General features: G+C 45.6%; 1 protein-coding gene across 1 annotated transcript in view; it reads right to left on the minus strand.

Moving 5' to 3' along the window:
- tmem131 (transmembrane protein 131) overlaps positions 1 to 26,090 on the minus strand; it is a 153,290-nt gene that overhangs the window by 96,653 nt on the left and 30,547 nt on the right. The window contains exons 6-10 of the mRNA XM_084172016.1: positions 15,567 to 15,683; positions 15,197 to 15,325; positions 1,656 to 1,806; positions 1,163 to 1,281; positions 960 to 1,068 (exon numbers count right to left, since the gene is read on the minus strand). Coding sequence (XP_084028142.1) covers positions 960 to 1,068; positions 1,163 to 1,281; positions 1,656 to 1,806; positions 15,197 to 15,325; positions 15,567 to 15,683 — 625 coding nt within the window. The remainder of the gene's footprint in view (positions 1 to 959; positions 1,069 to 1,162; positions 1,282 to 1,655; positions 1,807 to 15,196; positions 15,326 to 15,566; positions 15,684 to 26,090) is intronic.

The raw sequence follows: 26,090 nt of genomic DNA on the forward strand, positions 1-26,090 counted from the left end.
CACCGCCACCATGGGGCACTCTGTTCACAACATTGACATCAGCAAACCACTCGCCCACACGACGCCATACACGTGGTCTGCGGTTGTGAGGCCGATTGGACGTACTGCCAAATTCTCTAAAACGACGTTGGAGACGGCTTATGGTAGAGAAATGAACATTCAATTCTCTGGCAACAGCTCTGGTGGACATTCCTGCAGTCAGCAAGTCAATTGCACACTCCCTCAAAACTTGAGACATCTGTAGCATTGTGTTGTGTGACAAAACTGCACATTTTAGAGTGGCCTTTTATTGTCCCCAGCACAAGGTGCACCTGTGTAATGATCATGCTGTTTAATCAGCTTCTTGATATGCCACACCTGTCAGGTGGATGGATTATCTTGGCAAAGGAGAAATGCTCACTAACAGGGATGTAAACAAATTTGTGCACAATATTTTAGAGAAATAAGCTTTTTGTACGTACGGGATCTTTTATTTCAGCTCATGAAACATGCGACCAACACTTTACATGTGGCGTTTATATTTTTGTTCAGTATAGCTTTAAAAGCAGCATCATTTTCTTTACACCCCATGGCAAAATGTGCAGAATTGCACAAAATTAACTGCAGCCCCTCTTGAGTTTTTTTGCCCCCCCCCCCCCCCTATCAATGTAGCCCATCCCTGGTCTCTGGCATGGAGAGAGCAAGTGTTCCTAATGTTTTCTACACTCAGTAAACCCGCTGAGAAAAAATGTGAATACCACTGATTTAAAAGCATGGTATTTATAAATAGCTTTTCCAAATAGCTTTTCTTCTTTTCTAAGACACCAACTGAAAGGTTAAATATCTAAAAATGTAATGTTATTTCTATTCATTGAGTTTTATAAGGTTAGCAATAAAATGTAATGGTTTTGGTTTCCATGGTTAATATGTCAGGTTTCTCAATTCAGTGATTTAACGTTTCTAAATATCACAGCACTTACCATCAAAACGAATACTTGCAACTTTGGTAAAACTACTCTCTCCTGCTTTTAGCGTGATCGCTTTGAAATGTATCGCAACCGCTTCGTTTGATGGCGTCGTCCGTATACTCTGTAAAGCAAAGAATACAGCATTAACTGTCCGTCAGAACAGGGGTCAACAGGGGTCAACAGAAGACAAGAGGAGGAAGTACCAAGCTACTTACTGTGATTGCAACATCTTTTGTTCCTGAATTTAGTAGATGTAAATTCAATTGTTTCGGGCGATCTTGTGACCGTAGCGTACCAAAGTCTAGCATCTCTGTGGAGGAGTATATCCCAGGGGCTATAGGGAAGAGACCATACAGACAGACAGTATCAGCCTCATGTGGACCAGTCAACAGACCGAGACTAAACCATTAGTTAAATGATGGTTCATTAAAAGATCCTTTAAAAAGTTATTTAAGCCTCGTCCCTAACCAGACAACCGAAATAGGAGCTTAAACTGACATAGCTCAATTAATTATGTTCTTACAAATTCAAATTGGTCCTTGTAGCCAGATAGACCTGTGGCAATTTAATGCCAACCCAGCCTTAGCTATCAAGAACACAGGTTATACCGGTCCTATGTTCCAATGTTGAGGTCACATGAGCACAAGGTTACAGGTGACAGACATGTCTTATAATGAATGAATGAATGAATGAATGAATGAATAATACCTGAGGTGACCTCCACCTCCACTGGCAGTATGATAAACTGGTCTCCGTTGGGAGCGTTGGTTTTGATCCTGATGAAGGCTGTGTGGTTGTCTGCATCTCTCGATGAGAAGCTAGCCCTCATCACCCCCTTCGTCTCAAACGGGGGGATCTCCTACAAGATCAATAAAACAAGGACACAGTCAGGATGCATCCCAAATGGCTATTACGTTTAATAGTGCACTACTTTTGACCACAATCTCTAGTGCACTATAAAGGGAATAGTGTTCCATTTGGGAAACTGCATCCGAGTGAGTGACCCTAGAGCAGGAACAGGTGGAGATCACTGACAGGGTTCTGACTAGAGGGAGTAAAGCTACGACCGGAAGTGACTTTTTAAAAAGGACATTCTACTCCAAAAGGAAGATAAATAAAATGATGTTGACCACATCCAAAATAGAATTTCCACTTCCAGAAATGAGCCCAATAACATTTTGGTAAATCCTTTTTTAAATTATAGCCTATGCATGGGTTCTGACTAGAGGGAGTACAGCTACGACCGGAAGTGACTTTTTCGTAACAGGTTACGAGAATTTACGCAGCAGGTTAGGATAATTAATGTGGCAGGTTAGGAAAGTGGTTCCCAAACTGTGGGGCGAGGGGTCGGCAGGGTACGGCACGGGGTCCCCCGCCCCCAAAAATAAAAAATATATACACTGAACAAAAATATAAATGGAACATCCAAATATTTCAACGATTTTACTGAGTTACAGTTCATAAGGAAATCAGTCAACTGAAATAAATTCATTAGACCCTAATCTATGGATTTCACATGACTGGGAATACAGATATGCATCTGTTGGTCACAGATACCTTAAGAAAAGGTAGGGCGTGGATCAGAAAACCAGTCAGTATCTGGTGTGACCACAATTTGCCTGTCACGCGACACATCACCTTCACATAGAATTGATCAGGCTGTTGATTGTGGCCTGTGGAATGTTGTCCCACTCCTCTTCAATGACTGTGTGAAGTTGAACTGGAACACGCTGTCGTACACGTCGATCCAGAGCATCCCAAACATGCACAAATTATGACATATCTGGTGAGTACACAGGCCATGGAAGAACTGGGACATTTTCAGCTTCCGGGAATTGTGTCCAGATCCTTGTACAGATCCTTGCGTCATGGGGGTGTTATGATGTCAGGGCATAGAATCGTGAGGACCGAGATTACGAGATAAGTGGTTTGGGGCCATGAAGTCTACATTCCTTATGTCAAAGGAGATTAGTGATGTTTATGGTAGTATGATTGATGGACAGGATATAATGACTTGGGGCAAAGGGTAATAGCAACAGAGAAAGGGAGTGCCTATGATGGTTGCCAGATGTATGTGAAAGGAAGGATAACCAAGGGTATATAAAGGGAGAGTGGACCTTTGTTCGATAGTTGGAAACAGCAAAGCTCTGCCCGTTGTTGTATCTAACCCGGTACCGACTAATAAACCATTTGCATTAACTTTCTACAAAATGTCTAACTATATTCTTACATCCTTGATTACTTGAATACCTGAGAAACTTCTAGGAATTGTGTACAGATCCTTGAGACATGGAGCCATGTATTATAATGCTGAAACATGAGGTGATGGCGGCGGATGAATGGCACGAAAATGGGCCTCAGGATCTCTTCACGATATCCCTGTGCATTGAAATTGCCATCGATAAAATTGTGTTCGTTGTCCATAGCTTATGCCTGCCCATACCATAACCCCACCGCCACCATGGGGCACACTGTTCACAACGTTGACATCAGCAAACCGCTCTCCTACACGATGCCATACACGCTGTCTGCCATCTGCCTGACAGAGTTGAAACCGGGATTCATCCGTGAAGAGCACACTTCTCAAGCATGCCAGTGGCCATCGAAGTCGGTTACGACGCCGAGCTTCAGTCAAGTCAAGACCCTGGTGAGGATGACGAGCACGCAGATGAGCTTCCCTGAGACGGTTTCTCACAGTTTGTGCAGAAATTATTTGGTTGTGCAAACCCACAGTTTCATCAGCTGTCCTGGTGGCTGGTCTCAGACGATCCCGCAGGTGAAGAAGCCGGATGTGGAGGTCCTGGGCTGGCGTGGTTACACGTGGTCTGCAGTTAAGGCCAGTTGGACATACTGCCAAAGTCTATAAAACGACGTTGGATGACCCTTTACATTTTAATAAATAAATAAATAAATATATATACATACACAGTACCAGTCAAAAGTTTGGACACACCTACTCATTCAAGGGTTTTTCTTTAATTTTACTCTTTTCTACATTGTAGAATAAGTGAAGACATCAAAACTATGAAATAACACATATGGAATCATGTAGTAACCAAAAAAGTGTGAAACAAATCAAAATATATTTCATATTTGAGATTCTTCAAATAGCCACCCATTGCCTTGATGACAGCTTTGCACACTCTTGGATTCTCTCAACCAGTTTCACCTGGAATGCTTTTCCAGCAGTCCTGAAGGAGTTCCCATATATGCTGAGCACTTGTTGGCTGCTTTTCCTTCACTCTGCGGTCCGACTCATCCCAAACCATCTCAATTTGGTTGAGGTCGGGATTGTGGAGGCCAGGTCATCTAATGCAGCACTCCATCACTCTCCTTCTTGGTCAAATAGCCCTTACACAGCCTGGAGGTGTGTTGGGTCATTATCCTGTTGAAAAACAAATGATAGTCCCACTAAGCCCAAACCAGATGGGATGGCGTATCGCTGCAGAATGCTGTGGTAGCCATGCTGGTTAAGTGTGCCTTGAATTCTAAATAAATCACTGACAGTGTCACCAGCAAAGCACCCAAACACCATAACACCTCCTCCTCCATGCTTTACGGTGGGAACTACACATGCAGAGATCATCCGTTCACCCACACCGTGTCTCAAAGACACAGCGATTGAAACCAAAAATCTCCAATTTGGACTCCAGACCAAAGGACACATTTCCACCGGTCTAATGTCCATTGCTCGTGTTTCTTGGCCCAAGCAGGTCTCTTCTTCTTATTGGTGTCCTTTAGTAGTGGTTTCTTTGCAGAAATTTGACCATGAAGGCCTGATTCACACAGTCCCCTCTGAACAGTTGATGTTGAGATGTGTCTGTTACTTGAACTCTGTGAAGCATTTATTTGGGCTGCAATTTCTGAGGCTGGTAACTCTAATGAACTTATCCTCTGCAGCGGAGGTAACTCTGGGTCTTCCATTCCTGTTGCGGTCCTCATGAGAGCCAGTTTCATCATAGCGCTTGTACAATGCCTTCCGAATACTATAGTATTCAGACCCCTTGACTTTCTCCACATTTTGTTATTTAAAATAAATAAATAAATAAATAATTAGGAATTCAGTTCAGCTTTCAACTTACTCTTGAAAGTTATAATAGTAGAATGCACAAGGTGCAATTTCAAAATTGGGTAGTACATCAGTTTTCCTCGTCATTTCTGACCTTAGAGAGCTATGGATAACGTCCAGATCAACTAGCCCATGTCAGCTAACGTTTTTTAGCTAGGTTTTTTTACCCATGGATTCTATTGTAATGTTTGAGTCACTCAAAGATCACATGAATACACAGACATGGCAAAATGTATAGAACTGCAAGAAAATAAACTTTAAAACTGCACAATTTTCACTGCATCTCATGACAAAATGTGTAGAATTGCAGGAAATAAGCTTTCAACATGCAAAATTCTCTCCACCAACCAGAGGGGAACAGAGAACTATACATAGAAATAGACGTGCTGGAAGTGGGGCCTGAGTGAAAAAGCTCCTGGGTTAGGGGACTTTGGTTAAGGTTAGAAAAAAAGGGTAAGGGTTAGCTAAAATGCTAACCCAGAGTTTCCCAAACTCAGTCCCCTCCCTGGGTGCACATTTAGTTTTTTGCCCCAGCACTACACAGCTGAGGGGGGGGGGGCCAGGACCGAGTTTGGGAAACCATGTCTAATCTGCTATGAAAAGTCACTTCCGGTCGTAGCTGTGCTCCCTCTAGTCACAACCCATTGGACTTGGCATTATAAAATGGCCAAGATGAGGAGACAACTATTTTACATTCCGATTTGATATGGAGACAGAAACATGAAACTAACCCAGAATTTTCTGGTGCCTTCTTGATGACCCGTAGGCAGCTCCAGATGGAGGTCTCCACCACTGGAGAACATCTCCACAACCTGCAGGTAAACATCCCATTATCCCATTATACTGTAACCACTGGAGAACATCTCCACAACCTGCAGGTAAACATCACATTATCCCATTATACTGTAACCACGGGAGAACATCTCCACAACCTGCAGGTAAACATCACATTATCCCATTATACTGTAACCACGGGAGAACATCTCCACAACCTGCAGGTAAACATCACATTATACTGTAACTACTGGAGAACATCTCCACAACCTGCAGGTAAACATCACATTATACTGTAACCACGGGAGAACATCTCCACAACCTGCAGGTCTCCACCACTGGAGAACATCTCCACAACCTGCAGGTAAACATCACATTATCCCATTATACTGTAACTAAATCTCAGTTAACACAGAAACTAAAGACTTGCGTAATTGGTCCAATGCTAGAGTAAGTTCCCATACGTGTTAACCTCTTAAACGCCAGGAAACGGACCTATTGAAACGTTCCTAACAGAACCATGACAATCGAAAGGGAACACTTTGGGGATTATGGGTAAATTATTAGACCGAAAAGGTGAGGACACAACAGGTCACCTGACACAAGACTGGATCCAAACATTACACTGTTGATTTTATATCTACTGTACTTTTCACAGCATTTGTTGATAACGAAATCTGAAAATACTCTGGATACATTCAGTTACTAAAATATAAAACGCAACATGCAACAATTTTACTGAGTTACAGTTCATATAAGGAAATCAGTCAATTGAAATAAATTCATTAGGCCCTAATCTATGGATTTCACATGCCTGGGAATACAGATATGCATCTGTTGGTCACAGATACCTTTAAAAGAAAGGTAGGGGCGTGGATCAGAAAACCAGTCAGTATCTGGTGTGACCATTTGCCTCATGCAGCGCGACACATCTCCTTCACATAGAGTTGATCAGGCTGTTAATTGTGGCCTTTGGAATGTTGTCCCACTCCTCTTCAATGACTGTGTGAAGTTGAACTGGAACACGCTGTCGTACACGTCGATCCAGAGCATCCCAAACATGCACAAATTATGACATATCTGGTGAGTACACAGGCCATGGAAGAACTGGGACATTTTCAGCTTCCGGGAATTGTGTCCAGATCCTTGTACAGATCCTTGCGTCATGGGGGTGTTATGATGTCAGGGCATAGAATCGTGAGGACCGAGATTACGAGATAAGTGGTTTGGGGCCATGAAGTCTACATTCCTTATGTCAAAGGAGATTAGTGATGTTTATGGTAGTATGATTGATGGACAGGATATAATGACTTGGGGCAAAGGGTAATAGCAACAGAGAAAGGGAGTGCCTATGATGGTTGCCAGATGTATGTGAAAGGAAGGATAACCAAGGGTATATAAAGGGAGAGTGGACCTTTGTTCGATAGTTGGAAACAGCAAAGCTCTGCCCGTTGTTGTATCTAACCCGGTACCGACTAATAAACCATTTGCATTAACTTTCTACAAAATGTCTAACTATATTCTTACATCCTTGATTACTTGAATACCTGAGAAACTTCTAGGAATTGTGTACAGATCCTTGAGACATGGAGCCATGTATTATCATGCTGAAACATGAGGTGATGGCGGCGGATGAATGGCACGAAAATGGGCCTCAGGATCTCTTCACGATATCCCTGTGCATTGAAATTGCCATCGATAAAATTGTGTTCGTTGTCCATAGCTTATGCCTGCCCATACCATAACCCCACCGCCACCATGGGGCACTCTGTTCACAACGTTGACATCAGCAAACCGCTCTCCTACACGATGCCATACACGCTGTCTGCCATCTGCCTGACAGAGTTGAAACCGGGATTCATCCGTGAAGAGCACACTTCTCAAGCATGCCAGTGGCCATCGAAGTCGGTTACGACGCCGAGCTTCAGTCAAGTCAAGACCCTGGTGAGGATGACGAGCACGCAGATGAGCTTCCCTGAGACGGTTTCTCACAGTTTGTGCAGAAATTATTTGGTTGTGCAAACCCACAGTTTCATCAGCTGTCCTGGTGGCTGGTCTCAGACGATCCCGCAGGTGAAGAAGCCGGATGTGGAGGTCCTGGGCTGGCGTGGTTACACGTGGTCTGCAGTTAAGGCCAGTTGGACATACTGCCAAAGTCTATAAAACGACGTTGGATGACCCTTTACATTTTAATAAATAAATAAATATATATACATACACAGTACCAGTCAAAAGTTTGGACACACCTACTCATTCAAGGGTTTTTCTTTAATTTTACTCTTTTCTACATTGTAGAATAAGTGAAGACATCAAAACTATGAAATAACACATATGGAATCATGTAGTAACCAAAAAAGTGTGAAACAAATCAAAATATATTTCATATTTGAGATTCTTCAAATAGCCACCCATTGCCTTGATGACAGCTTTGCACACTCTTGGATTCTCTCAACCAGTTTCACCTGGAATGCTTTTCCAGCAGTCCTGAAGGAGTTCCCATATATGCTGAGCACTTGTTGGCTGCTTTTCCTTCACTCTGCGGTCCGACTCATCCCAAACCATCTCAATTTGGTTGAGGTCGGGATTGTGGAGGCCAGGTCATCTAATGCAGCACTCCATCACTCTCCTTCTTGGTCAAATAGCCCTTACACAGCCTGGAGGTGTGTTGGGTCATTATCCTGTTGAAAAACAAATGATAGTCCCACTAAGCCCAAACCAGATGGGATGGCGTATCGCTGCAGAATGCTGTGGTAGCCATGCTGGTTAAGTGTGCCTTGAATTCTAAATAAATCACTGACAGTGTCACCAGCAAAGCACCCAAACACCATAACACCTCCTCCTCCATGCTTTACGGTGGGAACTACACATGCAGAGATCATCCGTTCACCCACACCGTGTCTCAAAGACACAGCGATTGAAACCAAAAATCTCCAATTTGGACTCCAGACCAAAGGACACATTTCCACCGGTCTAATGTCCATTGCTCGTGTTTCTTGGCCCAAGCAGGTCTCTTCTTCTTATTGGTGTCCTTTAGTAGTGGTTTCTTTGCAGAAATTTGACCATGAAGGCCTGATTCACACAGTCCCCTCTGAACAGTTGATGTTGAGATGTGTCTGTTACTTGAACTCTGTGAAGCATTTATTTGGGCTGCAATTTCTGAGGCTGGTAACTCTAATGAACTTATCCTCTGCAGCGGAGGTAACTCTGGGTCTTCCATTCCTGTTGCGGTCCTCATGAGAGCCAGTTTCATCATAGCGCTTGTACAATGCCTTCCGAATACTATAGTATTCAGACCCCTTGACTTTCTCCACATTTTGTTATTTAAAATAAATAAATAAATAATTAGGAATTCAGTTCAGCTTTCAACTTACTCTTGAAAGTTATAATAGTAGAATGCACAAGGTGCAATTTCAAAATTGGGTAGTACATCAGTTTTCCTCGTCATTTCTGACCTTAGAGAGCTATGGATAACGTCCAGATCAACTAGCCCATGTCAGCTAACGTTTTTTAGCTAGGTTTTTTTACCCATGGATTCTATTGTAATGTTTGAGTCACTCAAAGATCACATGAATACACAGACATGGCAAAATGTATAGAACTGCAAGAAAATAAACTTTAAAACTGCACAATTTTCACTGCATCTCATGACAAAATGTGTAGAATTGCAGGAAATAAGCTTTCAACATGCAAAATTCTCTCCACCAACCAGAGGGGAACAGAGAACTATACATAGAAATAGACGTGCTGGAAGTGGGGCCTGAGTGAAAAAGCTCCTGGGTTAGGGGACTTTGGTTAAGGTTAGAAAAAAAGGGTAAGGGTTAGCTAAAATGCTAACCCAGAGTTTCCCAAACCCAGTCCTCTCCTCCCCCCCTCCCTGGGTGCACATTTAGTTTTTTGCCCAAGCACTACACAGCTGAGGGGGGGGGGCCAGGACCGAGTTTGGGAAACCATGTCTAATCTGCTATGAAAAGTCACTTCCGGTCGTAGCTGTGCTCCCTCTAGTCACAACCCATTGGACTTGGCATTATAAAATGGCCAAGATGAGGAGACAACTATTTTACATTCCGATTTGATATGGAGACAGAAACATGAAACTAACCCAGAATTTTCTGGTGCCTTCTTGATGACCCGTAGGCAGCTCCAGATGGAGGTCTCCACCACTGGAGAACATCTCCACAACCTGCAGGTAAACATCCCATTATACTGTAACCACTGGAGAACATCTCCACAACCTGCAGGTCTCCACCACTGGAGAACATCTCCACAACCTGCAGGTAAACATCACATTATCCCATTATACTGTAACCACGGGAGAACATCTCCACAACCTGCAGGTAAACATCACATTATCCCATTATACTGTAACCACGGGAGAACATCTCCACAACCTGCAGGTAAACATCACATTATCCCATTATACTGTAACCACGGGAGAACATCTCCACAACCTGCAGGTAAACATCACATTATCCCATTATACTGTAACCACGGGAGAACATCTCCACAACCTGCAGGTAAACATCACATTATACTGTAACTACTGGAGAACATCTCCACAACCTGCAGGTAAACATCACATTATACTGTAACCACGGGAGAACATCTCCACAACCTGCAGGTCTCCACCACTGGAGAACATCTCCACAACCTGCAGGTAAACATCACATTATCCCATTATACTGTAACTAAATCTCAGTTAACACAGAAACTAAAGACTTGCGTAATTGGTCCAATGCTAGAGTAAGTTCCCATACGTGTTAACCTCTTAAACGCCAGGAAACGGACCTATTGAAACGTTCCTAACAGAACCATGACAATCGAAAGGGAACACTTTGGGGATTATGGGTAAATTATTAGACCGAAAAGGTGAGGACACAACAGGTCACCTGACACAAGACTGGATCCAAACATTACACTGTTGATTTTATATCTACTGTACTTTTCACAGCATTTGTTGATAACGAAATCTGAAAATACTCTGGATACATTCAGTTACTAAAATATAAAACGCAACATGCAACAATTTTACTGAGTTACAGTTCATATAAGGAAATCAGTCAATTGAAATAAATTCATTAGGCCCTAATCTATGGATTTCACATGCCTGGGAATACAGATATGCATCTGTTGGTCACAGATACCTTTAAAAGAAAGGTAGGGGCGTGGATCAGAAAACCAGTCAGTATCTGGTGTGACCATTTGCCTCATGCAGCGCGACACATCTCCTTCACATAGAGTTGATCAGGCTGTTAATTGTGGCCTTTGGAATGTTGTCCCAAATTGGTGGACATTTACATTTTAGTCATTTAGCAAATGCTATTATCCAGAGCGACTTACATTAGTGAGTGCATACATTTTTCGTATTTGTTCGTACTGGTTCCCTTGTGGGAATCGAACCCACAACCCTGGCGTTGCAAGTGCCATGCTCTACCAACTGAGCCACACGTCGATACAGAGCATCCCAAATAGGGCTGACCCCATTTAGTCGACAGGTCGATTGTTTGGTCGATAGGCTGTTGGTCGACTGAGATATCTTTAGTCCAGCAGTCAGATAGAAATAGATATATATATATATATATATATATATATATATATATATATATATATATATATATTACATGGTGCACAAGACAGCCGTCTGATTGGCTCCTGTCTCAGTGGACTGATCCATTGCACTTTACATGTTCCATTTATATTTTTGTTCAGTACAATACGAATATTCATACAATTCTTTGGAGTACGTGTAGGATAATAAAATACTATTACAAAGGTTTGAGTGAGAGGTCTAACTGGTGTCTCCAAGTGGCCACACCTCTCCTAACTGTGGGTTTGAGTGAGAGGACTAACTGGTGTCTCCAGGTGGCCACACCTCTCCTAACTGTGGGTTTGAGTGAGAGGTCTAACTGGTGTCTCCAGGTGGCCACACCTCTCCTAACTGTGGGTTTCAGTGAGAGGTCTAACTGGTGTCTCCAGGTGGCCACACCTCTCCTAACTGTGGGTTTGGCTGAGAGGTCTAACTGGTGTCTCCAGGTGGCCACACCTCTCCTAACTGTGGGTTTGAGTGAGAGGTCTAACTGGTGTCTCCAGGTGGCCACACCTCTCCTAACTGTGGGTTTGAGTGAGAGGTCTAACTGGTGTCTCCAGGTGGCCACACCTCTCCTAACTGTGGGTTTGGCTGAGAGGTCTAACTGGTGTCTCCAGGTGGCCACACCTCTCCTAACTGTGCAGGTCCTAAGTCATGACTCCAGGAAAGAGCCTTCAACTAGAAGGTGCTGTCTGGAGCTCTCTTAGCTTTGCCATTGAGGAACTGAAGCCAGCAAACGTGTAGTTTTTTGTTAGGAACACAGTCCTGCATCCCCACCACCACACAATTACTGTTGTTGTTTACGCAATCCAAAAACATTCCATTAGAAATCACAATCTGGGTCAGGTGGGCATCATTTGGAAGCGTATTCTGCTGCCAACATGCCTAGCTAAATTATAAAATACGATCTTACAGTGTTAGGCTTTCAAAAGGCACTTCAGACAAATAGATTGTAATTTTGGTCATTAGTGCATTGAAGTGCGTGTTCTGCAGATAATTTACTTCCCAATACGACAAACAGGCTCATTCTGTTCAGGGCAACCCAGGGTATAACAAGTCATCCTTGTAACTGTGGATCAAACATAGTGATCATAAACGTTGATCCTGTAAATGACATGAGTTTTCAGATATGGAAATGTGAAGCGCACATTTGGACTCATGGGTGTTTGGTTTGCTTGTATGACATCAAAGCAGGATTTATTATAATCATCAACGTCTCATCGGTCAGAACACATCCTCTCCTCTCCATTTACAGCATCCTCAACGTCTCATCGGTCAGAACACATCCTCTCCTCTCCATTTACAGCATCCTCAGTGTCTCATCGGTCAGAACACATCCTCTCCTCTCCATTTACAGCATCCTCAACGTCTCATCTGTCAGAACACATCCTCTCCTCTCCATTTACAGCATCCTCAGTGTCTCATTGGTCAGAACACATCCTCTCCTCTCCATTTACAGCATCCTCAGCGTCTCATCGGTCAGAACACATCCTCTCCTCTCCATTTACAGCATCCTCAACGTCTCATCGGTCAGAACACATCCTCTCCTCTCCATTTACAGCATCCTCAACGTCTCATCTGTCAGAACACATCCTCTCCTCTCCATTTACAGCATCCTCAGCGTCTCATCGGTCAGAACACATCCTCTCCTCTCCATTTACAGCATCCTCAGCGTCTCATCGGTCAGAACACATCCTCTCCTCTCCATTTACAGCATCCTCAACGTCTCATCGGTCAGAACACATCCTCTCCTCTCCATTTACAGCATCCTCAACGTCTCATCTGTCAGAACACATCCTCTCCTCTCCATTTACAGCATCCTCAACGTCTCATCTGTCAGAACACATCCTCTCCTCTCCATTTACAGCATCCTCAGTGTCTCATCGGTCAGAACACATCCTCTCCTCTCCATTTACAGCATCCTCAACGTCTCATCTGTCAGAACACATCCTCTCCTCTCCATTTACAGCATCCTCAGCGTCTCATCGGTCAGAACACATCCTCTCCTCTCCATTTACAGCATCCTCAGCGTCTCATCGGTCAGAACACATCCTCTCCTCTCCATTTACAGCATCCTCAGCATCTCATCGGTCAGAACACATCCTCTCCTCTCCATTTACAGCATCCTCAACGTCTCATCGGTCAGAACACATCCTCTCCTCTCCATTTACAGCATCCTCAACGTCTCATCTGTCAGAACACATCCTCTCCTCTCCATTTACAGCATCCTCAGCATCTCATCGGTCAGAACACATCCTCTCCTCTCCATTTACAGCATCCTCAACGTCTCATCGGTCAGAACACATCCTCTCCTCTCCATTTACAGCATCCTCAGTGTCTCATCGGTCAGAACACATCCTCTCCCCTCCATTTACAGCATTTACCTCACTCAGACAACAAATGTGCAGAAGTAGCCCAATTAGCAGGAGGGATGGGGCATCTTCTTGTGCTCAAATATATAACGGCTGTCAGTCAAAACCAACACAGAGCTGTGTACCGGAGAACCTGAGCTCTGATGTCATGTATAGCATGTCACTGTCCAGCCACTGGGTTGACAGGGAATGACAGGGGCTGTGAGTGGAAAGGGTTTATGAGAAGTTACGGGCAATTCTATGGGCCAAATATCCCCTCCCCTTCTGAAAATCAAAAGATGCTAACACCTGTGAAATCGTGATTTGTCCAAATAACCAGTGAGGAAAAACCCGAGCTAATGCTGCTGATGTCACTCATCCCGTTGTATCATGACAGATCTGCAGTCCCTTTCCGCCGTTGTATCATGACAGATCCGCAGTCCCTTTCCGCCGTTGTATCATGACAGATCTGCAGTCCCTTTCCGCCGTTGTATCATGACAGATCTGCAGTCCCTTTCCGCTGTTGTATCATGACAGATCTGCAGTCCCTTTCCGCCGTTGTATCATGACAGATCTGCAGTCCCTTTCCGTTTCTGTGTCTGTCCACCAGAGATCACATTATAACTAACCAGAATACACTAAGTGACCTAAACTATTTCAAACCCTAACAATCAATGACTCAAGTCTCAAACCTAATCAACTGGACACATTGATTAGATAAACTGTTAAGGGAAGGTTTCCCCCGACGTGTTCAATTACCACTGAAAGTGTTTCTTTGTCCGGGCTTAATCTGTGTCTGGGAAACTGGCCCGTAGTGGTTTGTGGATGTTATGTGCACATTGATAGATTGTTAGTGGATGGTAGTTCATGATACCCTAACTAAGACAGCTTGCTGTCAAAACGTTGGTAAATTAATTATTGCCTCGGAGCTACTTTAGTGTAGCTTATCCTTTTACATCATTTAGCAGACGCTCTTATCCAGAGCCACTTACAAATTGGTGCATTCACCTTATGATAGCCAGTGGGATAACCACTTTACAATATATTATTTATTACTTTTTTTTGGGGGGGGGGGGTAGAAGGATTACTTTATACTATCTCAGGTATTCCTTAAAGTGGATGGTGGTTACCATAGAGACGCATAATAGACATGTTTAAGACATGGTCTAAGGCACTGCATCGCAGTGCTAGCTGTGCCACTAGAGATCCTGGTTTGAATCCAGGCTCTGTCGTAGCCGGCCGCGACCGGGAGACCCATGGGGCGGCGCACAACTGGCCCAGCGTTGTCCAGGGTAGGGGAGGGAATGGCCGGCAGGGATGTAGCTCAGTTGGTAGAGCATGGCGTTTGCAACGACAGGGTTGTGGGTTCGATTCCCACGGGGGGCCAGTATGAAAAATTGTATGCACTAACTGTAAGTCGCTCTGGATAAGAGCGTCTGCTAAATGACTAAAATGTAAATGTAATGTTTACCTGCAGTGGTTCACTGTGAGGGTTGTGGATGTTAATGAGTGGAGAGAAGCTGCCGTTAACAGGGATTCTGGCCCCGATGAAGGGCCGTAGTCTGGAGGGGATGGGGTTGGGGATGCCCACCCCAAACACCTGAAAACACAAGAGGACAGACCACAAGGTTATCAATCAATCAACCTACTGTTTACATCTTTCGCTTTTCATTTGAAGGAATAGCCCATTAAATGGATATTGTGTTTATGGTGGCGTCCCAAAAAGGCACCCTATTCCCTACATAGTGCACTACTTTAGACCAGAGCCCTATGGAACCTAGTCAAAGGGTAGTGCACTATGTAGGGAATAGGGTGCCGTTTGGAACACGCGTCTACAGTACCTGGTATGTAAACACTCCATGATGCGACATATTAATAAATAAAGTATTTTCTATGTTCCCTACTCCCCTGGCGAGAAACATGACGTCAAATGACGTGTTCCCCCCTGGTGGGATTATCTGGAACAGAAAGAGAAAAATCATCAGTTAGCTACATTATCAGAGGAGGCTGATCACATTGGATGGAACATTATCAGGTGGTCACATTGGATGGAACATTATCAGGTGGTCACATTGGATGGAACATTATCAGGTGGTCACATTGGATGGAACATTATCAGGTGGTCACATTGGATGGAACATTATCAGGTGGTCACATTGGATGGAACATTATCAGCTGGTCACATTGGATGGAACATTATCAGGTGGTCACATTGGATGGAACATAATCAGCTGGTCACATTGGATGGAACATTATCAGCTGGTCACATTGGATGGAACATTATCAGGTGGTCACATTGGATGGAACATTATCAGGTGGTCACATTGGATGGAACATTATCAGGTGGTCACATTGGATGGAACATTATCAGCTGGTCACATTGGATGGAACATTATCAGCTGGTCACATTGGATGGAACATTATCAGGTGGTTACATCATCAGAGGATACATTCTATGGTTCTATCCCAAATGGCACCCTTTTCCCTTTATAGTGCACTACCTTTGACCAGGGCCCATACATTTACATTACATTTACGTCATTTAGCAGACGCTCTTATCCAGAGCGACTTACAAATTGGTGCATTCACCTTATAGCCAGTGGGATAACCACTTTACAATGTTTGTTTGTTTTTTTGTTTTTTTTTGGGGGGGGGGGGGCGGGGGGGTAGAAGGATTACTTTATACTATCCCAGGTATTCCTTAAAGAGGTGGGGTTTCATAGATAGGGCTCTGGACCCATAGATAGGGCTCTGGACCCATAGATAGGGCTCTGGACCCATAAGGCTCTGGACCCATAGATAGGGCTCTGGACCCATAGATAGGGCTCTGGACCCATAGATAGGGCTCTGGACCCATAGATAGGGCTCTGGACCCATAGATAGGGCTCTGGACCCATAAGGCTCTGGACCCATAGATAGGGCTCTGGACCCATAGATAGGGCTCTGGACCCATAGATAGGGCTCTGGACCCATAGATAGGGCTCTGGACCCATAGGGCTCTGAACCCATAGATAGGGCTCTGGACCCATAAAGCTCTGGACCCATAGATAGGGCTCTGGACCCATAAGGCTCTGGACCCATAGGGCTCTGGACCCATAGGGCTCTGGACCCATAGGGCTCTGGACCCATAGATAGGGCTCTGGACCCATAAAGCTCTGGACCCATAAGGCTCTGGACCCATAAAGCTCTGGACCCATAAGGCTCTGGACCCATAGGGCTCTGGACCCATAGATAGGGCTCTGGACCCATAGATAGGGCTCTGGACCCATAGATAGGGCTCTGGACCCATAGATAGGGCTCTGGACCCATAGATAGGGCTCTGGACCCATAGATAGGGCTCTGGACCCATAGATAGGGCTCTGGACCCATAGATAGGGCTCTGGACCCATAGATAGGGCTCTGGACCCATAGGGCTCTGGACCCATAGATAGGGCTCTGGACCCATAAAGCTCTGGACCCATAGGGCTCTGGACAAAGGTAGCGTACTATTAGGGAATAGGGTGCCATTTTGGACGTAGTCATTACCATTTGGTTACATTATCCAATGAAACATTAGCAGTTGGCTAAGCTTGAACAAATGTAAAACAATGCCATTGTGCAACATTTAGCTACTGTCCAGTCTCCAACAACACATTTGACCTAGGATGACCAAGTACAGAACAGTAACTGAGCAGGACCTTTGTCTATAGGAATAGGGTAGTGACTCAGACTGGGTTAATGTAAAGCTATTTTACACAGCATGTTACTCAAGGCTTCTTCCTCTGGCTTCATTTCTGCCTATACACCACAGTACCACCAGGACCCTGTTCTTCACCACGGTGTGATCACTGTGGTGACGACACACAAATCATGTCATTTTATTTAACCTTTATTTAACCAGGGGACGCCGGGAACAATAAAACAACACGATCAGTCTCAATACAACACTATAAAATGCACAATTAAACATTACAAATCAAATTCAAACGCGACATTTAAAATACCAAAATCAAAACAAGTGCAGTTCTCCTTCACCACATTCCATAGTCCCCGAACTGCCATCTGCCTGATACAAATGAAACTGGGATTCATCCGTGAAGAGCACACTTCGCCATCGTGCCAGTGGCCATCGAAAGTGAGCATTTGCCCACTGAAGTCGGTTACGACGCCGAACTGAAGTCAGGTCAAGACCCTGGTGAGGACGACGAGCATGCAGATGAGCTTCCCTGAGACGGTTTCTGACAGTCTGTGCAGAAATTCTTTGGTTGTGCAAACCCACAGTTTCATCAGCTGTCCGGGTGGCTGGTCTCAGATGATCCTGCAGGTGAAGAAGCAGGATGTGGAGGTCCTGGGCTGGCGTGGTTACACGTGGTCTGTGGTTGTGAGGCAGGTTGGACATACTGCCAAATTCTCTAAAACAATATTGGAGGCTTATGGTAAAGAAACTTACAAATTCTCTGGCAACCGCTCTGGTGGACATTCCTGCAGTCAGCATGCCAATTAAACGCTCCCTCAAAACATCTGTGGCATTGTGTTGTGTGACAAAACTGCACATTTTAGAGTGGCCTTTTATAGTCCCCAGCACAAGGTGTACCTGTGTAATGATCATGCTGTTTAATCAGCTTCTTGATATTCCACACCTGGCAGGTGGATGGATTATCTTGGCAAAGGAGAAATGGTCACTAACAGGGATGTAAACAAATTTGTGCACAGAATCTGAGATAAATAAGCTTTTTTGTGTGTATGGAACATTTCTGGGACCTTTTATTTCAGCTCATGAAACATGGAACTCTTTACATGTTGCGTTTATATTTTTGTTTAGTATAAAAGCAATCTTCCCAGACTCTGTGGAGACCTGAAGAACCAACCAGTCTTGAGAGCGAGTCTTGTGGTGGCTGGATTTCCCATTGAGTGAAGTGAGTTAGTATGGGAGTTTCTGGAGAACTGCTTTATATACAAATAGCAGCCACCGTTGGACCCTTCTGGTAGTCAGAGGCTCCCAGCCAACAGAACTATATCAACGGAAATTATGTGTACATAAATTGTCTCCAGTGATAAAATGCAGGGCTGAGTGATAGACTGAATGTAAAGGTTGCTGCTTGCATGTAGAGTATATCACCATAGTCAAGTACTGGGAGGAGCGATGCCAGAACAATACTACTCCTGTTTTCAAAAGTAAGGTAGGATTTATTTCTATATAAAAAAAAAAAAACGATCTTAATTCTCAGCCTCTTTGTTAGTTTTTCAATGTGTATTTTAAAAAGACAGCTTATCATCAATCCAAATACCTAAATACTTATGAGGGACTAGCTCAATTTGGGCTCACTTCAAGGTGCAGATACGCAGGTCTTTTGGGTCAATTCTACGACACCTGGGGAACACAGACATGGTTTTTATCAACATTTAGCACTCATTTATGATCGGTGAGGGATTCTTGAATTGAATCAAAGCCAAGCTGAAGGTCGTTAATGGAATAAATATCCACCCCAGTTCTTATTAGCCAGGGACAAACCAACATTATTAATGTAAACAGTGAACAGTTAAGGGCCTAGTATTGAGCCTTGTGACACTCCTTTGGTTATGTTTAGAAAATTAGACTGAACACCATCAGCAGATATTCGCTGACTTCTATCGTATCATTTATTTCCATGACAGAATTAAAAAGTCATTTTGGACTGACCAGTGTAGATGGTTACATATCACGAAATGTTGATTTGCAATCTTTTGGACGTCAGGACAACCTTGAAGGAATCTTATTTGAGTCAGAAAAGGATGTTCATATGATAGGTAAGACATACTAAACCTTACAGAGAGCCTATCCAACTGACAACCTCTTAGAAAAAAAAGTATAAACTATTGGAACCGAGACTTAAAAAGAACTGATGTTGGCACAAGATGGAAGGAATGTTGGAGAATAACTGATGAAATTACAGTTAACGAAAATGTATGCTTAATCCGGTATAAACTAATGTATAGAAAGTATTATACAAGAGACAAAATTCACACATTTTACAGCACAACGGCAGAGTCATGTCTCAAGTGTAAAACGAACAATTACTTAATAATCCATGCCTTCTGGGAACGCTATATAGTCCAGAGGCTGTGGGCGGAGCTAAAAAGTTTGCTGTCAGAAGTATTAAAATGTAAATGTACTTTTAATCCGTCTGTCTGCATATTTCAAGATATGGCATATGGGGGTGCAGTGAGATACCAGATTGATTGGACGATCGCTTCTCATCTCTCAAATTGAAAAAACGTATACTAAAAACGTGGAAATCAATCAATCCTCCATCTTTAACACAATGGAAAAATTATATGATTTATTATTTAAAATATTGAAAGTGCATGGGCTAAGGAAAGAAACAAAATGGTGCAGTTTGAGGCCATGTGGCAGAGAGTGATGCGGGCGCTGGAGATGGGGGTGTGAGCAGGTGGTTCTGGGCAGGGTGATGTAGTTGATGGAGATGGGGGGGAGCAGGTGGTTCTGGGCAGGGTGATGTAGTTGATGGAGATGGGGGGAGCTAGTGGGTCGGGGCAGGGTGATGTAGTTGATGGAGATGGGGGAGCTAGTGGGTCTGGGCAGGGTGATGTAGTTGATGGAGATGGGGGGAGCTAGTGGGTCTGGGCAGGGTGATGTAGTTGATCTGGAGATGGGGGGAGCTAGTGGGTCTGGGCAGGGTGATGTAGTTGATCTGGAGATGGGGGGAGCTGGTGGGTCTGGGCAGGGTGATGTAGTTGATCTGGAGATGGGGGGAGCTAGTGGGTCTGGGCAGGGTGATGTAGTTGATCTGGAGATGGGGGGAGCTGGTGGGTCTGGGCAGGGTGATGTAGTTGATCTGGAGATGGGGGGAGCTAGTGGGTCTGGGCAGGGTGATGTAGTTGATCTGGAGATGGGGGGAGCTAGTGGGTCTGGGCAGGGTGATGTAGTTGATGGAGATGGGGGGAGCTAGTGGGTCTGGGCAGGGTGATGTAGTTGATGGAGATGGGGGAGCTAGTGGGTCTGGGCAGGGTGATGTAGTTGATCTAGAGATGGGGGGAGCTAGTGGGTCTGGGCAGGGTGATGTAGTTGATCTAGAGATGGGGAGCTAGTGGGTCTGGGCAGGGTGATGTAGTTGATCTGGAGATGGGGGGAGCTAGTGGGTCTGGGCAGGGTGATGTAGTTGATGGAGATGGGGGAGCTAGTGGGTCTGGGCAGGGTGATGTAGTTGATCTGGAGATGGGGGGAGCTAGTGGGTCTGGGCAGGGTGATGTAGTTGATGGAGATGGGGGGAGCTAGTGGGTCTGGGCAGGGGGATGTAGTTGATGGAGATGGGGAGCTAGTGGGTCTGGGCAGGGTGATGTAGTTGATGGAGATGGGGGGAGCTAGTGGGTCTGGGCAGGGTGATGTAGTTGATGGAGATGGGGGAGCTAGTGGGTCTGGGCAGGGTGATGTAGTTGATGGAGATGGGGGGAGCTAGTGGGTCTGGGCAGGGTGATGTAGTTGATGGAGATGGGGGGAGCTAGTGGGTCTGGGCAGGGGGGTGTAGTTGATGGAGATGGGGAGCTAGTGGGTCTGGGCAGGGTGATGTAGTTGATCTGGAGATGGGGAGCTAGTGGGTCTGGGCAGGGTGATGTAGTTGATCTGGAGATGGGGGAGCTAGTGGGTCTGGGCAGGGTGATGTAGTTGATGGAGATGGGGGGAGCTAGTGGGTCTGGGCAGGGGGATGTAGTTGATGGAGATGGGGAGCTAGTGGGTCTGGGCAGGGTGATGTAGTTGATCTGGAGATGGGGGAGCTAGTGGGTCTGGGCAGGGTGATGTAGTTGATGGAGATGGGGGGAGCTAGTGGGTCTGGGCAGGGGGATGTAGTTGATGGAGATGGGGAGCTAGTGGGTCTGGGCAGGGTGATGTAGTTGATGGAGATGGGGGAGCTAGTGGGTCTGGGCAGGGTGATGTAGTTGATCTGGAGATGGGGGGAGCTAGTGGGTCTGGGCAGGGTGATGTAGTTGATGGAGATGGGGGAGCTAGTGGGTCTGGGCAGGGTGATGTAGTTGATCTAGAGATGGGGGAGCTAGTGGGTCTGGGCAGGGTGATGTAGTTGATGGAGATGGGGGAGCTAGTGGGTCTGGGCAGGGTGATGTAGTTGATGGAGATGGGGGAGCTAGTGGGTCTGGGCAGGGTGATGTAGTTGATGGAGATGGGGGGAGCTAGTGGGTCTGGGCAGGGTGATGTAGTTGATGGAGATGGGGGGAGCTAGTGGGTCTGGGCAGGGTGATGTAGTTGATGGAGATGGGGGAGCTAGTGGGTCTGGGCAGGGTGATGTAGTTGATGGAGATGGGGGGAGCTAGTGGGTCTGGGCAGGGTGATGTAGTTGATGGAGATTGGGGGAGCTAGTGGGTCTGGGCAGGGTGATGTAGTTGATCTGGAGATGGGGGAGCTAGTGGGTCTGGGCAGGGTGATGTAGTTGATCTGGAGATGGGGGGGAGCAGGTGGTTCTGGGCAGGGTGATGTAGTTGATCTGGAGATGGGGGGAACTAGTGGGTCTGGGCAGGGTGATGTAGTTGATCTGGAGATGGGGGGAGCTGGTGGGTCTGGGCAGGGTGATGTAGTTGATCTGGAGATGGGGGGAGCTAGTGGGTCTGGGCAGGGTGATGTAGTTGATCTGGAGATGGGGGAGCTAGTGGGTCTGGGCAGGGTGATGTAGTTGATGGAGATGGGGGGAGCTAGTGGGTCTGGGCAGGGTGATGTAGTTGATGTAGATGGGGGGAGCTAGTGGGTCTGGGCAAGGTGATGTAGTTGATGGAGATGGGGGAGCTAGTGGGTCTGGGCAGGGGGATGTAGTTGATCTAGAGATGGGGGGAGCTAGTGGGTCTGGGCAGGGTGATGTAGTTGATCTGGAGATGGGGAGCTAGTGGGTCTGGGCAGGGTGATGTAGTTGATGGAGATGGGGGAGCTAGTGGGTCTGGGCAGGGTGATGTAGTTGATGGAGATGGGGAGCTAGTGGGTCTGGGCAGGGTGATGTAGTTGATGGAGATGGGGGAGCTAGTGGGTCTGGGCAGGGTGATGTAGTTGATCTGGAGATGGGGGGGAGCAGGTGGTTCTGGGCAGGGTGATGTAGTTGATCTGGAGATGGGGAGCTAGTGGGTCTGGGCAGGGTGATGTAGTTGATCTGGAGATGGGGGAGCTAGTGGGTCTGGGCAGGGTGATGTAGTTGATCTGGAGATGGGGGAGCTAGTGGGTCTGGGCAGGGTGATGTAGTTGATGGAGATGGGTAGCTAGTGGGTCTGGGCAGGGTGATGTAGTTGATGGAGATGGGGGAGCTAGTGGGTCTGGGCAGGGTGATGTAGTTGATGGAGATGGGGGAGCTAGTGGGTCTGGGCAGGGTGATGTAGTTGATGGAGATGGGGAGCTAGTGGGTCTGGGCAGGGTGATGTAGTTGATGGAGATGGGGGGAGCTAGTGGGTCTCGGCAGGGTGATGTAGTTGATGGAGATGGGGAGCTAGTGGGTCTGGGCAGGGTGATGTAGTTGATGGAGATGGGGGGAGCAGGTGGTTCTGGGCAGGGTGATGTAGTTGATCTGGAGATGGGGGGAGCTAGTGGGTCTGGGCAGGGTGATGTAGTTGATGGAGATGGGGGGAGCTAGTGGGTCTGGGCAGGGTGATGTAGTTGATCTGGAGATGGGGGAAGCTAGTGGGTCTGGGCAGGGTGATGTAGTTGATCTGAGATGGGGGAGCTAGTGGGTCTGGGCAGGGTGATGTAGTTGATCTGGAGATGGGGGGAGCTAGTGGGTCTGGGCAGGGTAATGTTTTTCCACAAAATCCTGGACTATCGGACCACCATTTTATTACGTTTGCAATCGCAACAAATAATCTGCTCAGACCCCAACCAAGGAGCATCAAAAGTCGTGCTATAAATTCTCAGACAACACAAAAATTCATTGATGCCCTTCCAGACTCCTTCTGCCTACCCAAGGACGTCAGAGGACAAAAATCAGTTAACCACTTAACTGAGGAACTCAATTTAACCTTGCGCAATACCCTAGATGCAGTTGCACCCCTAAAAACGAAAAACATTTGTCATAAGAAACTAGCTCCCTGGTATACAGAAAATACCCGAGCTTTGAAGCAAGCTTCCAGGAAATTGGAACGGAAATGGCGCCACACCAAACTGGAAGTCTTCCGACTAGCTTGGAAAGACAGTACCGTGCAGTACCGAAGAGCCCTCACTGCTGCTCGATCATCCTACTTTTCCAACTTAATCGAGGAAAATAAGAACAATCCAAAATTTCTTTTTGATACTGTTGCAAAGCTAACTAAAAAGCAGCATTCCCCAAGAGAGGATGGCTTTCACTTCAGCAGTGATAAATTCATGAACTTCTTTGAGGAAAAGATCATGACCATTAGAAAGCAAATTACGGACTCCTCTTTGAATCTGCGTATTCCTCCAGGGCTTAGCTGTCCTGGATCTGCACAGCTCTGCGAGGGCCTGGGATCGGGAGAGACACTTAAGTGTTTTAGTACTATATCTCTTGACACAATGATGAAAATAATCATGGCCTCTAAACCTTCAAGCTGCATACTGGATCCTATTCCTACTAAACTGCTGAAGGAGCTGCTTCCTGTGCTTGGCCCTCCTATGTTGAACATAATAAACAGCTCTCTATCCACCGGATGTGTACCAAACTCACTAAAAGTGGCAGTGATAAAGCCTCTCTTGAAAAAGCCAAACCTTGACCCGGAAAATATAAAAAACTATCGGCCTATATCGAATCTTCCATTCCTCTCAAAAATTTTAGAAAAAGCTGTTGCGCAGCAACTCACTGCCTTTCTGAAGACAAACAATGTATACGAAATGCTTCAGTCTGGTTTTAGACCCCATCATAGCACTGAGACTGCACTTGTGAAGGTGGTAAATGACCTTTTAATGGCGTCAGACCGAGGCTCTGCATCTGTCCTCGTGCTACTAGACCTTAGTGCTGCCTTTGACACCATCGATCACCACATTCTTTTGGAGAGACTGGAAACCCAAATTGGTCTACACGGACAAGTTCTGGCCTGGTTTAGATCCTACCTGTCGGAAAGATATCAGTTTGTCTCTGTGAATGGTCTGTCCTCCGACAAATCAACTGTACATTTCGGTGTTCCTCAAGGTTCCGTTTTAGGACCACTATTGTTTTCACTATATATTTTACCTCTTGGGGATGTTATTCGAAAACATAATGTTAACTTTCACTGCTATGCGGATGACACACAGCTGTACATTTCAATGAAGCATGGTGAAGCCCCAAAATTGCCCTCGCTAGAAGCCTGTGTTTCAGACATAAGGAAGTGGATGGCTGAAAACTTTTTACTTTTAAACTCGGACAAAACAGAGATGCTTGTTCTAGGTCCCAAGAAACAAAGAGATCTTCTGTTAAATCTGACAATTAATCTTGATGGTTGTAAAGTCGTCTCAAATAAAACTGTGAAGGACCTAGGCGTTACTCTTGACCCTGATCTCTCTTTTGACGAACATATCAAGACTGTTTCAAGGACAGCTTTTTTCCATCTACGTAACATTGCAAAAATCAGAAATTTTCTGTCCAAAAATGATGCAGAAAAATTAATCCATGCATTTGTTACTTCTAGGTTAGACTACTGCAATGCTCTATTTTCCGGCTACCCGGATAAAGCACTAAATAAACTTCAGTTAGTGCTAAATACGGCTGCTAGAATCCTGACTAGAACCAAGAAATTTGATCATATTACTCCAGTGCTAGCTTCCCTACACTGGCTTCCTGTTAAGGCAAGGGCTGATTTCAAGGTTTTACTGTTAACCTATAAAGCGTTACATGGGCTTGCTCCTACCTATCTTTCCGAGTTGGTCCTGCCGTACATACCAATACGTACGCTACGGTCACAAGACGCAGGCCTCCTAATTGTCCCTAGAATTTATAAGCAAACAGCGGGAGGCAGGGCTTTCTCCTATAGATCTCCATTTTTATGGAACAGTCTGCCTACCCATGTGAGAGACGCAGACTCGGTCTCAACCTTTAAGTCTTTACTGAAGACTTATCTCTTCAGTAGGTCATATGATTGAGTGTAGTCTGGCCCAGGAGTGTGAAGGTGAACGGAAAGGCTGGAGCAACGAACAGCCCTTGCTGTCTCTGCCAGGCCGGTTCCCCTCTCCACTGGGGTTCTCTGCCTCTAACCCTGTTGCAGGGGCTGAGTCACTGGCTTGCTGGTGCTCTTTCATGCCGTCCCTGGGAGGGGTGCGTCACTTGAGTGGGTTGAGTTACTGACGTGATCTTCCTGTCTGGGTTGGCGCCCCCCCCCCTTGGTTTGTGCTGTGGTGGAGACCTCTGTGGGCTATACTCGGCCTTGTCTCAGGATTGTAAGTTGGTGGTTGGGGATATCCCTCTAGTGGTGCG

This window comes from Coregonus lavaretus (assembly GCF_964263955.1).
Source record: "Coregonus lavaretus genome assembly, chromosome: 11".
NCBI lineage: Eukaryota > Metazoa > Chordata > Actinopteri > Salmoniformes > Salmonidae > Coregonus > Coregonus lavaretus.